The sequence below is a fragment of the Nyctereutes procyonoides genome, unplaced genomic scaffold (genome assembly GCF_905146905.1).
Source record: "Nyctereutes procyonoides isolate TBG_1078 unplaced genomic scaffold, NYPRO_anot_genome, whole genome shotgun sequence".
Classification (NCBI taxonomy): domain Eukaryota; kingdom Metazoa; phylum Chordata; class Mammalia; order Carnivora; family Canidae; genus Nyctereutes; species Nyctereutes procyonoides.
In genome coordinates this window covers 27,418,557-27,435,112 of record NW_026575049.1, presented here as the reverse complement: position 1 = coordinate 27,435,112, position 16,556 = coordinate 27,418,557, and the positions used below count along the sequence as shown (strand labels likewise).

The following is a 16,556-nucleotide window of genomic DNA, read 5'->3' as shown; positions in this document are numbered from 1 at the left end:
CGGGAGCTGGGTCGAGAGCTGGGTGTTTGCCCCTCATCTGGCACCCAGGTGGAGGTGCAGAGTGGGCAGTCCAGGACTCAGCGCTCCCCGGAGATCATGGGTGGCATTTAAAACCACGGGACTGCATGAGATCATCGAGGCGGAGGGTGTAGGTTGAAAGAAGAGGCGCGGGGCTGTGGACTGCAAAATGAGACAAATGACACCTCCGCCCACGCGGCTCTCGCGCGGCGTCACGTGGAGGAGCCCGGCCCGGCCGCGCGGAGGCCCGGGGTTGGGGCCTTGTGTGGGCGGGGCCAGCTGGGGGCGGGGCCGAGGGCCGGGAGGCCGCTCGGGGGCCGGAGGGACCGCCGGGCGGTGACGTCACCGCATGACTGGGTTTTTATGAATGAAAGGAATCCTGTGAGTGAGTAATTCCGGGAAGCTCGCCTTACAACTCCGCGCCGCCCCCCGCGCCGCCCGCCCCACAACAAAACTCGGCGCGGCGCTCTCGGGAGCCCGGCTCGGAGCGACCCGCGGTCGGGACCGGAGGGAGCCAGGACCAGGGCGCCGGGCCGGGACAGCCAGCCCGGACGGCGGCGGCGGCGGGGCCAGGCGGAGCGGGCCGAGAGGCGGGTGAGGGAAGGGCTCCGAGGCGGGGACGGGCGCGCGGAAGCCGGGGCGCAGGGCCGGGTGCCCGGGATCGTGCCCGGGATCGTGCCCGGGGCCCGCGGGGTGCCCTCGCCGGGACGGCTGGCGGGGGAGGGGGCGCGGACGCCGGGTGGCGGGGGAGCGGGGCCCGGAGGTCCGGGGGCACCGAGCTCGGCGGGGCGCGGCGGGGCGCGGCGGGGCGCGGAGGGACCGGGCAGCGCAGGCCGGCGAGCGGCGGCGTCCGCCCAGGCGGGGCGGGGGGCGGCGTGTGCACGTACGTGACTCGGCCAGAGCAGTCCCTGGGCGCCCGCCCGCGGGCCGGGCGTGCGCGGTTTGTTTACCTCCGAGGGCGGGGGCGGGCGTGTGTGTCTGTTCCCGGCCGGGGGCGCTCGGATCTTACCCGGTGCGTGAGTGAGACGGGGGCGGGGGCGGGGGTGCGTGTGCGTGTGCGTGTGTGTCCGCCCGCCCACGCGCTCCCGGGGCCGAAGACCCCCCTGCGGCCTGCGTGCCAGCCGTGTGCCCCTCGGAAAGAGTGTCCCCACATGAATAAACGCAGAACAGGGACTCGATCGACGGAAGTGGCCAGCTCCCTGGTCACACGGGGGGACGGGAACTCTCCCTTGGGCTGTCCCCTTCCGACCAGTCCGCAGCCGGGCCCTTCTGTCTACGGAGTTTCCCAGGGACACGGCCATGTGACTGCCGTGCTTGTCCCTGGCCCAGAGCGGGCGCCTGCAGCCACAGGGTGGGGCAAAGTATCAAAGGCCCCACCCGGCTGGACTGAGGGGTGAGAGAGGGCCGGCCCTGGCCTCAGCACCCGGATCGGGCTGGCAACAAAATAGGCTGGTGCCTCTGTCCTGGTCCCCAGGTTTTCCAGCACGGGGTGGGGGTGGGGGTCCATCCCCTCCCTCTCAGGAGGAAGAAGGACCAGAAAACCCAACGCAAAGGTGGCAAGTCAGAAGGAATCCCTGACCTCCTCTCTCTGGTGGCCACTCTGGCTGGTCCTGGTTCTGGAGGTTGTACCTGCTAGGTTGGGGAGGGTGAGACCGGGAGGTTGGGGTGGAGCTGGTTTCTGCTCTCCTGGTAGTTTCAGTTCACAGGTGGGATTAGTCAGACCTATTGATGGTTGGACCTGAGGAGCTAGTTGAAGGCCTGGGCCAGCCCTAGGACCCAGAGTCCTCACCCTGGGCTGGGCATGGTCCACAGGCAGGTGGCAACAGGTGGTCTTGGTCCATGAAGGGTTAAGATGTGAGAGGCAGGGCCCTGACCTAGCCCCTCTCCCCAAGAGCCCACTGACATTCAGGGTTGGGGTTCCTTGGTCCTCTTCTGCCCTCCTCCCACCCTCAGAGCTTGGTGGGGGGCAGTAATTGAGTTTGCTGGGGGGAGGAACCAGACAATCTTTTAACCTCAAGCCTTTGAGCCCTGGTGAGCTGGGAATCAGTGTCTCCATCTGCAGCAGGAACTAGACAATACTTGGGGTGGCAGGATGGGTGTAGAATGGAGAGGTATGGCAGCCTCTGCACACCAGCTATTTTCCAGGGGACCTGTGTGAGAGAAAGAGGAGCCAACAGCCCCAGGCTGGAGCCAGGGATGTCCTGGAGTATAGGGTTTGAGTAAGGGAGGTGGCAGCCAGGAGCACAGGAACCAGACAGGCCCATCCTTCAGGGCTGGACAGGAAACGTCCCCCAGTAGGGCAGGGGGTCAGGGGACAAGGGGAAGTGGCTGGTTGGCTGGAAAGCTAGCACTGAAAGTTTTGACCTTCCATTGAATCACCTCTGGGCCTTCCCTGGGTCTGGGACCCAGCATGGGACAGCCTTCCTCAGTCCTGACACTTCTGGCCTGCGTTGCCATCTGCCGTGGGTCAGGTGCTGGGGATGAGATGGTGAAGAAACCAGATCCAGAGCCTGCCCTCTGGGAGCAGGGAAACAAAGTTGAAGAAGAGCTACCAAACTAAAAGCAAAACCACAGCTGAGATGGGTAGTATGAGGAGAAGACATTGATTTGAAGTATGTCACGGGGCTCTAACTTAGCCAGGACCATCAAGGGAGGCTTCTCTGAGGAGGTGACAAGTGAGTTGGGTTGCCAGATGGAGTGATGGTCATCTATGGAGCCCCTACAGGCAGGGGTTGTGATTCCTCTTTTGGCCTTTGGGACCCAGCAACAAGTCTGGGCAGAGTAGGTGCCTCTTGGAAGTTTGCTGATTAAATGAATGAATGAGCACCAGATCCATGTCCTGGAAAAATTCCACAGCACTTGGAGAAAAAGGCCTGGGAACCCCCAGGGAAGCAGAAAGTCCGAACAGGCTATAGGATTTCTTGAAGCAGTCTCTCAAAAATGAGCAGATCCTTCAGAACCTACGTGCCATCCTCTCTCTCTCTCTCTCTCTCTCTCTCTCTCTCTCTCACACACACACACACACACTCCTTGTGGGAAATGTACTAGGATGGTAGTGTTTCCTGTCTGTTCCTTCATTGTTAGCATGAGGCTCCTGGGAGAGAGTGGGGAGACAATACAGTGGAGACCTGGGGGACCCACAGCGTGGGCTGGAGGGGAGGCTGGCATTGCAGGGTTTTGAAATGGGTGGAGCATGAGCAGGTGTGTAGGTTTGTGTCAGCTGTCAGCAGTGCTCCCTCTGACAGCTCTTAGGAGAGGACAGATGGCAGGGCCGGTGGTGGAGGCCCGCAAGGCTGGAGGCCAGTGAGGAGCCGGCTGTGGTCATAGTTCAGCTGAAGGGGGAAGTGGTCCCTGGCTGTGCAGGTGGCGCAGAGGGATGGTCAAGGCTGACGGTCTCAGAGTTTGTGCTCCCAGAACTGGGAGGAGGCATGTGGCTTAGTGTGGCCTCCGTCCTGGGCTGCTTCCCAGGTGAGTGGCGTGACTCTGGACTCCCCTGTTGATCAATCCGGGCGTTACCTCCTAGGGCTGTCAAGAGGACCAGGGTGATGTTGGTGGAAAGGGGGGCCAGATGCAGCCCTGGGTCCTGTATGGACTTTCAGAATTCCTCCCGATTTGGGGGGAGGCAGCCGTTTCCCTGCCTCTGGGAAGCCTCCACTCTGTTGGTGGTCTCAGAGCTCCATTCTGGACCAGAATCTGACACTCAGAACTCCAAAGTAACCAGTGCTGGAGGGTACTATGGGCTCAGTGGAGGTTTGGCATGTTGGGAAACTGAGACCCAGAGGGGAGTGACAGATGGGAAGTTGTGTGGTGCGAGTGGGTGGCAGACCCAGAGCTAGAATGCAAGGCCCCTGCTTCCCTGCGGCGCTGGGTTCTCCCAGCTTTGCTCCCCTTCCAGCAGGGAGGAGGCTCCACCAGTGCTGGCTGCCAAGGCCCAGGAAAACACATTTTTTCCCTCTGTCCTCACAGAGGAAGCAGAATGGCTCAGCAGCCAGAGAGGAGCCCATGCCAGTGGGTGGGCCGTCTGCAGGATGTCTCTGGAGTGGACGAGGGGCCAGGGAGGGGCTGGCAGAAGGGCTGGTGGCGCTCACTGGCCTAGGCAGCTGTCAGTCCCTGAGAGCAAGCTCATTCCCCGGGTCTCCCAAAGAATATAGGGAACCTGCAGACCTTGGAGGTCAAGTCTGCTGACCTCAAAGGGAAGAAGAGAAAAAATTGGGGCATGTGTGGGGGAGGGGGCTGCCGCTGAAGAAAGGTCCCCGAGCTGGGGGTCAGGACCCTGGGGTTCCAGCCCATCACTGCCACCAAACAGTTGCTTGGTTGCCTCAGTTATAGAACAAAGGGGTTGGACCACCCATGAGCAAACAGGGGTGCTTTGGCTGACATTCAGCATTTGCTTGAAGGCTGAGGCTACAACAGGAGGAGGAAAAGGGGGAAGAACAGGATCAAAGCATCCCTAGGAACCAAAAATACTTAGAATCCCTGTCAGCTGAGTGGATGGGAACTTCGGCCCTTAGGCCCTTACGTAGAATAGGGGATATCCAACAGCTTCGGCCTCTAGGGCCAACTGTGCAGGGTTGTGTGGAGTCCAAGGCTGCGTGCTCAGCGCTCAGGGCAGTGCTGTGATTGATTAGTGATGCCTGCAGAGAGCAGGCCTACAGGGATGGGGCCTGCAGGGATGGGGCGGTAAGCCAGCCACCTGCCACTCCTGCCCTTGTCTGAGTCTCTTGTGTTTTACATATTTACACTATTATGATCGTCCCCACCTTACAAGCAAAGAAACCAAGGTCTCAGGAGAGGGGAAAGGACCTGGCTGAGAGTGAGGCCATGCCTCGGAGGTTCTGTGTTGGGCACAGCACCCTGTACTCAGCACCCAGCACCCGATAGGCTCAGTTAACCTGCTACCTCTTTCCTATCAGGCCCCTCTGCGTGGCCCAGTCTGCCTCTGTGGGTCACCTAACGCCCCAGCTCCCTGACAGCAGGCACAGGGGCCTGAGTATTTGTGTGGCATATTTATGTCTCAGGCAGACCTGACACACAACCTGGGCGTATCGGAGCTGATAAGTCCAGCCTCCTCTGCACAGAGGTGGGGAAACAGGGCCTCCAGGAACTGAGAGGAGGCTGTGGCTTAGTGTGGCCTCCGTCCTGGGCTGCTTCCCAGGTGAGTGGCGTGACTCTGGACTCCCCTGTTGACCTCTCTGGGCGTTACCTCCTAGGGCTGTCAAGAGGACCAGGGTGACACTGGTGGGAAGAGGGGCCGGATGCAGCCCCGGGTCCTGTATAGGCATTCACAATTCCTCCCGATTTGGGGAGAGGCAGCCAGCCCTTTCCCTGCTGTGTGACCTCAGGCGAAGGATGCCCCTCTGTGGTCTCCACTTCCTCCTTGGCTAAGTGAGGAGGCAGGGCCAGCTGCTCTCCAGGGGCCTTTCCTGTGTTACCCCAGCCAGCCAGGAGATGCTGAGTCAGAGCCAGGTCCCAGCGAGCGTCCCAGGCCTGACCCCTCCTGGATAGGCTCAGCAATTCTAAGAACCCCCAGGTGCTCTCTGGCCTCTACAGTTGGCCCCACTTGTTTCCTCCCAAACCCTGCTTGGCAGGTGGTGTTCTGATCCTGCAGCTGGAAGAGTGGAGAGCCAGAGAGGCGGAGCGCCTTGCCCAAGGTCACAAGCCCAGGCTTTCCTTGCTTCTCATACCCCACGGGGGGGGGGGGGGGGGAAGCATTGGAGGATGGAACCCCCTGTGCTCCCTTCCCATGTTCCCGGTGTCTGTGTCCTAGCATTGCCATGCAGGAGCGAGGGAGCAGATGGAAAGGAGGAAGCACTAGAGAGGGGCCGGAGGGTTTTCTCCTTGACGGTATTCATCTGGGCTTGGGCTTGGTACTCAGTTCAGACCCTGATAAGCAGGGTCATGGTGTCAGAGACCACCCCCCCATCTCACCACAGTGCCTGCTCCCTGCCCGGCCCTGTGCTGGTGTCCTCAGCACCCACAACTGCCTCGGCCTGGCTCCTGCTGCAGAGCTCCCTGTCTTGGGGGGAGACAACAAGGAAACAGGCCATTACAGGACAGGGGAGAAGTACCAGGGTGGGCGGCACCTAAGAAATTCTTTGGCTCAGGGAGGGCTTCCTGGAAGAGGAGTTTTGTATGCTCAGGGCAGGAGGATGAATTAGCAATCTGCCAGATAAAGTCAGGGGAGAAGTGTCACAGGGTGTGGAGTTGCCCAAAGGCAATACAGTGTGGGAGAGAGGAAGTGAAATTCTGTGCAGCAGAGGTGCCAAAGGGAGGTGGGGAGGTGGGTAGTGACAGCAAAGGAGCCTGAGGTGACACATGGTGGGCCTGGATTCTGTCCCAGGGCGAGTAAGGAGCCACGGAAGGTTTTCATCTGGTGGTGACATGGTGAGAGTCACATGGTAAAAAGACCCTCCGGTTGCTGTGTTGAGGAATGGAGGCCAGCAGGGGAACATTCTAGGCCCTCCCTGGGTGTGTGTGGGGAAGAGGAAGGCGACCTTTTAAGAGGACTGTATTGAAGGGTAGGATTGGTGGGGATGGTGTATGAGGGTCTCCACGTAGCATCTGTGAAAGGCCAGGGTCCTGACTTGGGATTTTCTGGGCCTCGGTGACACCACAAAGGTGATACCACAAGCCTGGGTGGCTCTGAAGACCTTCCCAGCCCAGGGGCCATAGTGGCTGCCTCTATCGGGATCCATTCAAGTGCCACTGTCCCCCTCCTGTCCCTCTCCTTGCTTCCCTCTGGGGTGTCAGACCCCCTGGCTGTGGGGGCCCGGAGGCGCTGGGGGACTCCAGAGAAGCCTGGGGCTGTCTGCATCTCCGCCTGAGTCACACTGAGAATTCAACAACCATTACCTGAGCATCTGCTGTGGGCCGGGCTGTGGGCACTGGGGATGCTTCAGAGGACGAGGCCAAATCTCTGCTGCCATGGAGCTGGCACTGAATGAGTATGTGCAATGGATAATTAAGAATACGTTCAGTGGAAAGTACTATAGAGAAACATGAGGTAGGGAAGGGAGATGGGGGAGAGAGAGTGTGTGTGTGTATGTGTACCAGGGGCTGAGAATCCTAAACTGAGTGAGAACATGAGATTTGAAAAGGTGAGGAAAGAAGCTTTGTAGCCATCTAGGGAAAGAGAAAGCCAGGCCCAGGGAACAGCCAGTGCAAAGGCCCTGGGGAGGGGAGTCCCACAGTGAGTTCTAGGGATACTGGGGCCTGCGGGAATGTGTCAGAGGCTGAGCTGAGGCTGTGAGGCCCCGCAGAAAGCTCAAGAAACCAGGGTTTGGACCCCATTTGCCCCAGCTGCGCTCTATCAAACCGGGTATTGCTAATGAGATCGAGAGGATGCTGCATCTCAGGCCACAGGGCATCTTCTCGCCCTGTCCCGTTTGCTCCTCACCACCACACCTCCCCATGGGGGCTATCAGATCAGGAAACCCAGGCTAACAATGAATGGGGGAGAAGATCAGATCTGCTGGGTACAGACAGGACTGCTGCTTTAAAGGGGGCTTGGGGGACAGTCCCCTCCCCAGCCCCAAGCTATGGCCACTGGCCTCTAGAATGCACCCTCCACGTCTCCCCAGTGCCAAGGTCTGGCATATAGTAAATGCTCAATAAATACTTGTTGAAAGGACATGGAACTTTCAGGACTGTAGGGAGACCCTGAGGGCCACTGGGCCCCTCATCAGTTTAGGCAGGGCTGCCCTGTCTGCCCAGGGCAGTGGGGAATTAGTGCTGGGCAGGGGAAGCTTTCCCAAGACAGATTTGGGTGAGGAAGGCTTGGAGGGGACTGGTTATGTTTTATTTTGATGGGGTATAGGTTGGACTCTGAAAAGTCATTGGCTAGCTCTACACCCAGCATGAGGCTCAATCATGACCCTGAGATCTAGAGTCGCACACTCTATCAACTGAGCCAGCCAGTTGCCCCAAATATGGTTTGCATACTTTGCTGTACATAGGCTATACTTTAGTGAAAAGCTAAAAAAAATCAAATAGGCATCTCTGCACCCCATGTGGAAGAATGGCTGGGGAGGGGCATCTGTTCCTTTGATGCATACTTATTGAGCATCTCCTGTGTGCCAGGCACTGACTTAGGCACACTGATGCTGTTGTAGAATAGGCAAGGCCTCAGCCCACAGGAGTTTGCATTTTGGTGGAGGAGAGGTGGGATGGAGGCAGATAACCAGGTAACCAAACAAAATAATTACAGAAGGGCTGACTGTTATGAGGGTTAGCAAATAGGATGATGTGATATGACACAGGAGGTGTTTAGCCAGGACAGTTAGACCACTTTGAAGAGATGACTTTGGGCAAAGCCCTAAAGGATGAAGAGTCATGGTGGGGAGATGAAAAGGAAGAGAACAGTAAAGACAGCAGCAAGTGCAAAGGCCCTGAGGCTGGAATGAACCCTTCAAGGGGACCACTGTGGCTGGACCACTGGGACAGAGAAAGGTGGTATGTTGGGAGTTTCATAGCAGCAGAGGCCTTGAATGCCTTAGTAGCAAATTTGGGTTTTATTCTAAGTAAAAAAGAAAGTGACCTCTGTCTCCTCTCTCTCCTAGGTCTCAGCCCAGAGGGCACCTTCTGCAAATATGTCCGTGGATCCCTTATCCAGCAAAGCCCTGAAGGTGAGGAGGCTGCCTCTGTTGTCCCTGTCCTCCCCCTCCCTCCCTCCCTGCCTGCCTGGGCCAATGGGCATCCCAGCTCACCCTTCAGTTCCTGGAATCCTCAAGCGTGGCTCAGCAAGCTGCAGGTGTTCATGAGCCCCAGAAGGCCCCTGGGCTGGAAACCAAGAGGCCTGGGCTCTGGTCACAGGCTCTGTTCCTTCCCCCTCTGTCCCCACCCCCCGGGGGAGGGGGCAGGTCACTTCCCTCTCTGGGCCGGTTTCCCCATTGGAACAGTGCTTACTGGGCTGCAGGACTTCAAAGTGCTTTCTGGGCCAGGTTTCTCTGGCTGAGTCCAGGCTGGGACACTGGGTGAGAATTTGGACCCACCCCTGGAGTGGTGGGTAGTTCCTTTTGTGTTTGTATCCTGGTTTGGCCCAGTTTCCCCTTTCTGGATTCCTTGCCCCCGTTTGGGGTCTTGGAGCCAATCCAGCCACCACGGCAAAGGCCTATGGTGGTGAAGGGGGTGGAGGGGGAGCTGTCGTCCCCAGCACCTGCTGGGCGCCGGCCCCGGGTCCTGGCACCCCCCCGCCCCGCAGGGTGCGACCCTGGATCTCCAATTCCCCATGCGCCCGCCATGCTGCCCCCAGATCAAGCGTGAGCTGAGCGAGAACACGCCGCACCTGTCGGACGAGGCGCTGATGGGGCTGTCGGTGCGCGAGCTGAACCGGCACCTGCGCGGGCTCTCGGCCGAGGAGGTGACGCGGCTCAAGCAGCGGCGCCGCACGCTCAAGAACCGCGGCTACGCGGCCAGCTGCCGCGTGAAGCGCGTGTGCCAGAAGGAGGAGCTGCAGAAGCAGAAGTCGGAGCTGGAGCGCGAGGTGGACAAGCTGGCGCGCGAGAACGCAGCCATGCGCCTGGAGCTCGACGCGCTGCGCGGCAAGTGCGAGGCGCTGCAGGGCTTCGCGCGCTCCGTGGCCGCCCGCGGGCCCGCAGCCCTCGTGGCGCCCGCGAGCGTCATCACCATCGTCAAGTCGGCCCCCGGGCCCGGTTCGGGCCCCGCCCCCGCCCCCGGGCCCGGCCCCGCCGCCTGCTCCTAGTGCCCGCCCGGCCCCGCCCCGTCTCCAAGCCACGCCCCTCCGAGCCCCCGCTTCCTTCCCAAAGTGCCTAAGCGTGGTCTCTGTTCCCCAGGTGTCATTTCTCTGCAGCCACCGGACCCTGTGTTGAGCACCTGTTCCCTCCCGAGCCTGCTGTCTTCCTCGTTGTGGCCCCTATAACTGGGACCTACTAGGTGGCCCTGGGGTGGGACAACTTTGATGAGAATGGTAGGGTGGGGTTGGAGTCTGGGGTTTCTTTTGGCTGGAAGTCCAGCAGTCTTAGACTGGGAGGATGGGAGGGTGGGATACAGAGCGGATTAGAGAAGGGCTGTCCGGGAGGAGGGCCACCCCTCATTTTGTAAACTGTTTGCTCAGATCGCGCCATAGCCCCTCGCATCTTCCCAGATTCAGGACCAAATTTGGCTCTACGTGTGTCTCCTGGGGCTAGGAAGCTAATGCTCCCATCTCTGCTTTGGGCCCGGGGGTGCCTGGCTTTCCAAAGCTGGGAGAAGCATCAGGAATCACCTAGTGAAAGCCAGTTAACAGAAGGGGAAACAGGTCTCCAGCAGACATGCCAGTGCCCAAGGCCTTCTATGGTTAGTGGTTGGGCTGGAAAAGTCAGGTCTCCTTACCCTGCCCTGAGAGATTCCAACCGGATGACCCAGCCCCGAGATTCCAGGGGATCCAGCGGAGGATCCAGCTAGGGTTGCCAGGGGGATTATGGACATGGACTGGAAAGGATGATGGGAGGGCCTCCCTGGCCCAGGAGCCGCTTCTGTGAGTTAGGGGAAGAGAAGTAGAGGGCCTGAGAAGGTGATCCAGATGGAAGAGATGGAAGGAGCTGGCCAGCCAAAGAGAAAGGGGACCAAGGAGGTGACCATCCATTGTGGCAGGTGGGAAGATGAGAAGATAGGTCCTGAAGTCTTGCAGCCAGGGGTGGGGGTCCCACCAGAAGGGAAGGATCCCATCCCTCCCCCTGGGAGTGTCCACTGTGGCTTGGGGGCCGGCCACTGCCACTGATTGCCATTCTCCTGGGAAGCCCAGCCCTGGCCTCTTCCCCCACCCTGTATACAGCTGTTTATTTATTGCACCGAATCTAAGTTATTCTCCCCAGCCAGAAACCTAGCACCCACTCCCTGGGAGAAGTGTATGGCCCTGTGCTGGACTTTATATTTTATATCTGCAAATAAATCACATTTTATCTTATATTTAGGGAAAGCCGGATGGCAACAACCAAAAAAATGTTGAAAAAAATATTTGCCCGGCCCCCAGATTTTATTTATTTTCTGACTTACAGTAAGCGAGTTATCCGCCTTCTGTATTTTGTAGACTTTCTGAATAAAGTCAAGTTCTCTTTTTCCACAGTGAATAAGTGTTAAGTCCCTGGGCTGTGTTTTTTTGGGGGGTGGGATAGGTTCTGAATGAGGAGACCCGCTTTCAACCCCAGGCAAGACCCCCTGCCGGAGGGGAGGGCTAGCCCCAATTTGCAAATGAAGAAACTGTGCCATTGGCCCTCACTAGCTCTTGCTGGGGCGGGGGTGGTGGTGTTTGGATGGTGGGGTGGTGCTAAAACCTCCGTTCTTCCTCCATCTGGTTGCCTGGAGCCTTCCAGGGGAAGACAAAGCCAGGACCATGAAATGTAGGGTTAAATCCCTGGCATCCCTTCAGTGAATAAACAGTCCCGCCCAGAGGAAAATTCTCGGATTTAAGAGTAATCTTTCCAGCACTTTCCCACCGAGGCCTGATTTTCTACAGCCAAGGAGAAAATATTTTCCCCATGTTCCAGAAGGCCCAGGGAGGCCGAGAGAAAAGTGGCTTCTTCAGTTACAGCCTGCAGGCCTAAAAGGCAACCCTGTGTCTCATCTTAGGTTCCACACTTGCTATAATTTCAACCCAATCGGCCAGCCCCTCGGGGACACCCTGAAAAGGCTTGGAGTGTGCGGTGGTCTGTGGGTCAGGGAAATCGGGCTTTGAATCCAGGTGTGCCTTTTCCTGCTGTGTGACCTTTGATGACTTCTTCAGCGTCTCGCAGCCTCGGTTGGCTCTTGTGTAGGATGAAGGTGAAGGTGCTCCAAGGGCATAGGTGTGACAAGCATCGGGACCCAGGGGCTGCAGGCTTTAACACGTGGTGCAAACACTCACACTAGCACTCGCACCCAGCCAGGAGGATTTCTGTCCAGAGGGGTGGCAGGGCTGGGGGGAGGGCAGGCCACGTTTGTGGAAGCTCCTGTGGAAGCTGCCGGGCTTTGCAAGTTGGGGAAGGGCCAAACCACACGGATTGGCTTGGTCCACTGGCCTTTCTCCCCCTCTCAGGTTGAGGCCCAGGCGCCTGAACCCTGATCTTGGGATGCTGAGCTCAGGCCTGCCAAAGGGCAGCAGGAAGCCACAGATGGGGATAAGTGGAGGTTGGTGGCAGGCTGGGAAGTCCCCCCCACACTCCCCCACCCACGCCACATTCCTGAGCGCTCCTGTCAGCAGGCCAGCCCCTCCTCCCCAAGGGTGTGTGGCCAGGCACCTGGCCTGGTACCCCAAGCCCCCCCTCCAGGCCCTGCTCCAGGCCTCCTTACCCCTAGGAACAGGGACCTAGGGTCCCAGGAGGACAGCCTGCAGGGAGTAAGGAGGCCCTGGGAGATACCTGTAGGAAGGGGCTGCCAGTGCTCGGGGCCCTCTGGCTGGCTGGCAGAAGGGGCAACAGGGCATCAAGCCACCGCACACACCAGCACTGCAGGGTGGGCCCCCGTGACCGCTGGGCCCCACCAGCCAGAGGCGAGGGACACAAGGGACCCGGGCCCCAGGGTCAGTGTCTGGCAATGAGAAGTCCCCCATCACCCTCCACGTCACAGCCTGGATGGAAGACGGTTTCCTAGGCTACCCCTGCCCACAGCACCAAACCCACCCCCAAACCCACGGGAGGCTGGAAGAGGAAGGAAAAAACCTCACCCACAGGCAGAGGAGATTTCAATACAATCTATATTATCTCATATATATATTTCTCACTTTATTTGCTCACTTCTGTCACGCATTTAAAATGTCACAGAGACCAAAATAGAGCGGCTTTCTGGTGGAACTCATGGCAGTCATACACGAGATACAAAACTAGGGGACTCTGTCCTCTCATACATCATACAATTAATTTTTCAAGTATTTTTTATGTACAAAGAGCTACTCTATTGGGGGAAAAAATTAAAAAAAAAAAAGACAGGTAGGTTATGCATCCTAGGAAGGAAGGGTAGAGTGGGCGGGCGCGCATTCCTGGCCCCGCAACTCCCCAGGGCCACTCGCTCCCTAGCACTGAGCCCCCCCAGGTCCCCCCATGATCCTTGCTAGCCAGCAGGTGCCAGGCGGGCAAAGACTGGGGGCAGGGAGTTGGCGGCACACTTTGGCCTGGAAGGAGGATCAAAGAGATTTTTAAGAGCAGGGGTGGGAGTGGGACAGAGGATCTCCTCAGACAGCCTGCCCCCCCCTGCTGCCTTCCTGGGCAGCTTGGAACTGGCTGGCCAGGCCCACCAGAAGGGGCCCAAGAGCTGGCCTCTGGGACCCTGCAAGCAGGCCTCTGTGACCCAGAGAGCTGGCCTGGTCACACAGGCCAAAGGCAGCCTGGGAAGACTACTGGGGTGGAATCCCCACTGGACCCTTGGCACTCTTCGTTCCAGGAATGAACCAAAAGGAAAAGGCTCCACGGTGCAGTTCTGGTGCCACAGGGCAGGGCCCTCCTCACCAACCTTCTCCAGGCTGTTACAACCCAAACCCAGGTGCCATCCGGCTTTCAAAGGACAGAACCTCTGCCTCTACGAACATAACATCGTTACTGTCAAGAGTTGCTCGAAGGCTCTTCCTAAGACAGTGGCCGGTCTAAGCCCAGCCTGCCTGGGGGCTCTGGCCCTAGGAGGCTCCAGATATACAGGTGTGGAGGTGAACGAGGAGAGGGGACAGGTGATCCTGGCCACCCCCAAGGCCTGTCCAAGGGTGCGTGGCCCAGCACTGCAGGATCCTCTGAGTGCCAGCAGCTTGACACGAAGCCCCCAGGGAATATGTGTGGCCAGACTGAGGGCCTAGGAAGGGGGAGCTTTCATATGTGACTAAGGCACAGAAGAGATGGGCCGAGGGGCCAGCCGAAGCAGGACACCAGGCCCTGTGTGGATACGGCGCCAGGGAGAGGAGTCTGGGGTCACCCTCCCACTCCTCAGCTCCCTGCTGCATGCCCCATCCTTCCATCCTCCCTCCCATAAGACTGTTCCTCCAGAAGCTGGTCTGAAATGTGGAGACTCAGACCCATCCCCTGCAATGGGAAGGAGAAACCCTAGGGAGAGACCAGGACCCTGTGGAGGTTCTCATTGCTCAGCCTGGGAAGGAGGGTTGGGAGCCGCCAACCCTTTCAGCAGCTGGGAAGCAAGAGCTCTGCCCAAAATGCTCTCAAGAAAAAAGACCCCAAGTGATAGGGCAGTGTGGGCTGCTGGCTGCCCTCAGCAGGCCAGGAGGAAGGGGTGTGAGGCAGGCAGGAAGGGCAGCCATGGAGAGGACAGCCAGGGGCCCAGAGACACCTGCTTGGAGGGGCCTTGTTAACAGAAGAGGGGCCCAGATGCACCTGAGTGCCCTTACAACGTGGGACACGTGGCTCTTGGTGTCGCTCTGGTCCTTGCAGCATGCTGGGTAGGCCTGGGTCAGGAGGGGCCACAGGGAACGTCTGGGTCCCCTCCTCCCCGTCTTGCCCAGGGTGAGGCTAATCTAGTGTGGACAGAGGGCACAAGGGAGGGAGCAGGCAGGAAAGAGCCCAGGTCAAAGTATTGCACGGTGTTGGGGGCAGGGCTGTAAGTCTCGTGGGGGAGGGGGTGACCCGCATGGGGGCTGGGAGGGCTGGGGCCACTGGCCCACCACGGCCACAGCTGGTCCCAATGTGCCACCGCCACAGGGGCACAGGAGTGGCTCCCGGCGTCCTCCATCCCCTGCCCAGCAGTGCAGGGGTGGCCATGTATAAATATTATCCTGAAGGCTCGCGGGGAGTGAGCCTGGGCCGTCCCCTGGGCCGACAGCCCCTGGCTGTTCCTCTGGAAGCGATATGTGAGTGTTTCTGGTCCAATAAATTAACGGGCAATGCCAAAGCTGCGCCGGCCCGCCTCTGGCCCACGCGTGGAGCTGGAGGGGGGCACACCCTGCCCTGGGCCCAGGCGCCCGTCCTCCCCACCAGCAGCCGCACCTAGAACTCGTCATCAGAGCTGAGCAGGAGAGTCTTCTCATTGTCGCGGGCGCCACTGAGGCTGTGGGAGCGCGAGAGGCTGTGGGCGCCACCGCGCCAGGCGGGCCCGGGCTCCAGCGTGGACTGCTGTGTGTACTGCTGGTAGGCGGGCGAAAAGTTGTGGATGGCGTCCTGCACGATGTCGTGTGGGTTCATGGTCTCCTTGAGGCTGCTGGAGATGCTCTTCATGGGGGCGCAGCGGCCTGCAGGGGGGAGCCCAGAGGCAGAGGTGAGGGGCCGGGGGTGGGGAAGCCCCTAGGCCCGGGACTGACCCCCACCCCAAGGCTGGGTTACCCACTGACCCCTTCCTGCGACAGAGAATGGGCAGGGGAGTGGACACAGGAGGCGCAGAGAAATGGCCCCTCTGGTCCCTCTCGCTCTGAGGAGTGCGCGGGAGTCTGCAGACCAGCTCCGCCAGGACAGGCTGCCGGGGCCTGGACCCACAGTGGGGCCAACACGTGAATCTTGAGCAGCTGCCCTCCGAGAGGGCAGAAGTGGCCCAGGCCACAAAACCGAGAGGTAAGGTGGGAGCCCAGGTCTTCAAATTCAGATCTGGCATGCTCTCTCCACCTTCACGCTCCTGCCACAGATTTCCCACTAAATGTTTTGGCTTTCCCCGCTAAGGGGCACTGAGCCCCCAGAACCCAGCAGGACGTCTTCCAGAACAACGAAAGACCAGCACACAAGCAGGCAAACTACAGAGGGCAGCCCCCGGCAGGCAGGTGCTCTGAGGAGACAGGAACACAGAGGAGGGGCGAGGGGGAGACGCATGCTGGTGACAGCGACCACGGCTGACGTGCAGGACAGACGTGCAGACAGAGCAGAACCTACCGTAAGGGCCATACGTCGGCACTGCCCGCGGCCAAACCCCGGGCAAAAGCAGAGCAGGGGGGGTGGGGCAGAGAAGCCAGAGAAATAGAGAAGACAAGAGACAGCTGAGTGACCCCTGAGTGACCGCGGCCTGCACACCGCACCGCACCCCTCCCCGCCCCTGCCCGGCACCCAGTGGGGCGCATCCACCCAGGGGTGACTCTGCTCACGCTTTCTCCCAGGGGAACAAACAGCAGACACCCAGAATGCTGGCTGGGGTTCCACCTGTACGTTTAAGTCAGGACCTGCCACCCCCACTTCTCTAGGCCTGGCTAGAATTGCTGAGCAATGTGCCATATGCTTTATAAACCTCACGACGTTTCACAGATGAGGAAATCAAGGTTGGGAAGGGGGGCAAGAGGTTCCCTACCCAGATCCCACAGTAGCGGCAGCCCAGACCCAAGCCCGATGGGAGGGCTGAGGGGTTAGTGTGCGGGCAACTGGCCCAGCACAGAGATGGGGCCCTGCCTTCCCCCGGGAGGGCTGGGCTGGGGTCTTCGCTAGAGCTGTATTTCTGGCTGTGCTATTCTTTGCTGGGGTGGTTGTCTGGGAGCAGTGGGTGGGAGGACAGAGCTCAGGTGTCCGGTGGGCCTCTGCAGAGCCATGACACATGACATTTTAAACCTCAAGGGGTTAGAAACGGTTCTGTGCTACAGCCCCGGCTCCAGGGACAAGGGTGGCTGTCCTAAGGGCACAGGCTCTGTCAGGACCAGGTCCAAGGGCCACTGCCCTCACCAC

At 59.5% G+C, this 16,556-nt stretch overlaps 2 protein-coding genes across 5 annotated transcripts in view; one reads left to right on the top strand and one right to left on the bottom strand.

The window, feature by feature from the left end:
- The first annotated feature begins 326 nt into the window (after positions 1 to 326).
- Positions 327 to 11,079, top strand: MAFF (MAF bZIP transcription factor F). Of its 3 annotated transcripts, none has more exons than XM_055328575.1 (3): positions 327 to 399; positions 8,577 to 8,642; positions 9,269 to 11,079. In XM_055328575.1, the coding sequence occupies exons 1-3, from the start codon at positions 382 to 384 to the stop codon at positions 9,716 to 9,718; spliced, it is 534 nt and encodes a 177-aa protein (XP_055184550.1). In that variant the 5' UTR covers positions 327 to 381; the 3' UTR covers positions 9,719 to 11,079. The 3 variants fall into 3 exon arrangements, with proteins under 3 accessions (XP_055184550.1, XP_055184551.1, XP_055184552.1); XM_055328576.1 differs by lacking the exon at positions 327 to 399 and adding an exon at positions 417 to 612; XM_055328577.1 differs by lacking the exon at positions 327 to 399 and adding an exon at positions 5,757 to 6,962.
- Positions 11,080 to 12,667: 1,588 nt separating this feature from the next.
- TMEM184B (transmembrane protein 184B) overlaps positions 12,668 to 16,556 on the bottom strand; it is a 50,440-nt gene continuing 46,551 nt past the window's right edge. Inside the window, exons 9-10 of one of the 2 annotated variants that reach the window (XM_055328195.1) lie at positions 15,780 to 15,800; positions 12,668 to 15,151 (exon numbers count right to left, since the gene is read on the bottom strand). In XM_055328195.1, coding sequence (XP_055184170.1) covers positions 14,910 to 15,151; positions 15,780 to 15,800 — 263 coding nt within the window. In that variant the 3' untranslated portion in view covers positions 12,668 to 14,909. The remainder of the gene's footprint in view (positions 15,152 to 15,779; positions 15,801 to 16,556) is intronic. The other variant, XM_055328196.1, reaches the window with a different exon arrangement.

Bases quoted from the DNA above. Each gene is read 5' to 3' on its own strand.
- MAFF (XM_055328575.1), top strand. The intron at 8,643-9,268 runs GTGAGGAGGCTG...TGCTGCCCCCAG, and splicing joins TATCCAGCAAAGCCCTGAAG to ATCAAGCGTGAGCTGAGCGA.